Source organism: Limulus polyphemus, unplaced genomic scaffold (genome assembly GCF_000517525.1).
Source record: "Limulus polyphemus unplaced genomic scaffold, Limulus_polyphemus-2.1.2 Scaffold650, whole genome shotgun sequence".
NCBI classification, from domain to species: Eukaryota; Metazoa; Arthropoda; class Merostomata; order Xiphosura; family Limulidae; genus Limulus; species Limulus polyphemus.
In genome coordinates, this window is record NW_013666260.1 from 136 (window position 1) to 1858 (window position 1723).

The following is a 1723-nucleotide window of genomic DNA, read 5'->3' on the forward strand; positions in this document are numbered from 1 at the left end:
CTTAGAAACAAGTAGTCCATAGACAGTTGCTCTTCTCCAAAACTACATATGTACAACAAAATTCACAACTTAAACATTTCATTTTTTATAATATTAATTTTCTCTTAACTGTGATTGCTAGATGTTACTTGAAATAGGTCTACTGCAAAAAACGATGAAGCAAATAAAAGCAAAGCTGAGCATGACCCATCACATCTATATGTACATTCAACAAATCTAAAAATGTATAAATCTACACACAAAAATAAACCTGTGTTCAAGGGCAATCGTTAAGTAATATGTCAACTGGTAATATCATAGGTGCATATATTTGGAGTTCTTTAAAAAGAGGATCTTAATGAATTGGTTTCTACTACCAGCTTGAAATCCTTCATGATGCTTTTGAACATATTAATGAACAAAAAGTTCAATGATTTGGATAACATGAATTAATAAAAATAAATACAGGCCAGATATGATATTTAATAAAAGCCATTTTGTCATATTTTTTGTTGATAATGATATACTATGAGGTGAATGTACCTGTGAGGGTGATATTTAGAAGCATCAAGTTCCCGAACTTCATGGAATGTCATATTCCCAATATATCCAGAACCATTCGTTGTTCTGTCAACAGTTTCATCATTTAGCAGTACAGCAATTCCATCTTTGGTAAAAGAAATATCAAATTCCACACCAGTTGCTCCATTGTCTTTTGCCTGAAACAAATGGAAAAACAGTGCAAGTTTTAATTGTGCAACTTTTCTAATATGATCTTTCAAATTAATGTACTTCTTGCATTTCAAAACAGTAAAAACTTTGATAAAACTATTTCCACTGCTTTATGAATGAGCAAACTAATCCATAATCACTTCTGTTATTCTAATTTTTTATTATTTAAGTAAATAACATAATTAAAAAAAAATTAATTCTTATTTTTTAAATTCTACTTTTTTAAAAGTGGTTTATATGAATTTTTAATTTAACTGATCTGACGTTGGACTGAAACTGAAAACGATTATAAAACATGGGGCCAAGAGTGACATTACAAGATTGGAACAGCCTAAAACTACTTTCATAACTTATATTTTAAAATAGTATTGTATATGCTTAAAATGTTATAACATGAAATAAGCAGTAAGGCTTACTTTTCGAAAAGCTGCTAAAGTATTCTCTGGGGCGTCATAACCCCCGCCCCTGTGAGCATAAACAGGTGGGTATTTATCATCTCTGTCAGTGGATAAGCCTAACACTTCCAAGACAGTTTGACTTTCCACTGGTGGTATTACAACATAGTATAAAACAATGATTAATAGTAATAGTGCAGTAACGCTGAGGTAGAAAGAACCCATCAAAAAATACTGAAAAATAAAAAAGCAGAAAGTGACAAGCCAAACTTGTATGCATGCATATGTAACGCCACAAGGAGGTATGATATTCGTTGCCATCCTTCTCAACTATTAACAAAACAATATTAGGCCTAGTTCGGCCTGTCAGTCTCACGATATGAAAAAAAAAAGAGTTGCGTAGTTACCATATTTCTATGTGATAATGTTATCATGAGAGCTGTGTCCAAATTTATATAAAACCTTTAGCATGATTCATAACAAACTGTTTCATTTTTGAATTTCAGTGTTTTGTTTTTCATTACAACATCATCCGAGTTTTTCATAATAATGACAGATATTTGTATATACATTTTATTGTCATCAATATTATCTTAGACATATAAATATTACTCTTT

General features: G+C 30.5%; 1 protein-coding gene across 1 annotated transcript; it reads right to left on the bottom strand.

Annotated features, from left to right (window-relative positions):
- Positions 1–522: 522 nt before the first annotated feature.
- On the bottom strand, positions 523–1464 carry LOC106459703 (glycerophosphodiester phosphodiesterase 1-like; the record flags this gene model as incomplete). The annotated part of the gene is made up of 2 exons (XM_013919350.2): positions 1128–1464; positions 523–698 (listed from the first exon to the last, which is right to left on the bottom strand). Coding segments are annotated over exons 1-2 (476 nt in total), but the record flags the coding sequence as incomplete, so codon positions are not given.
- Positions 1465–1723: the final 259 nt, after the last annotated feature.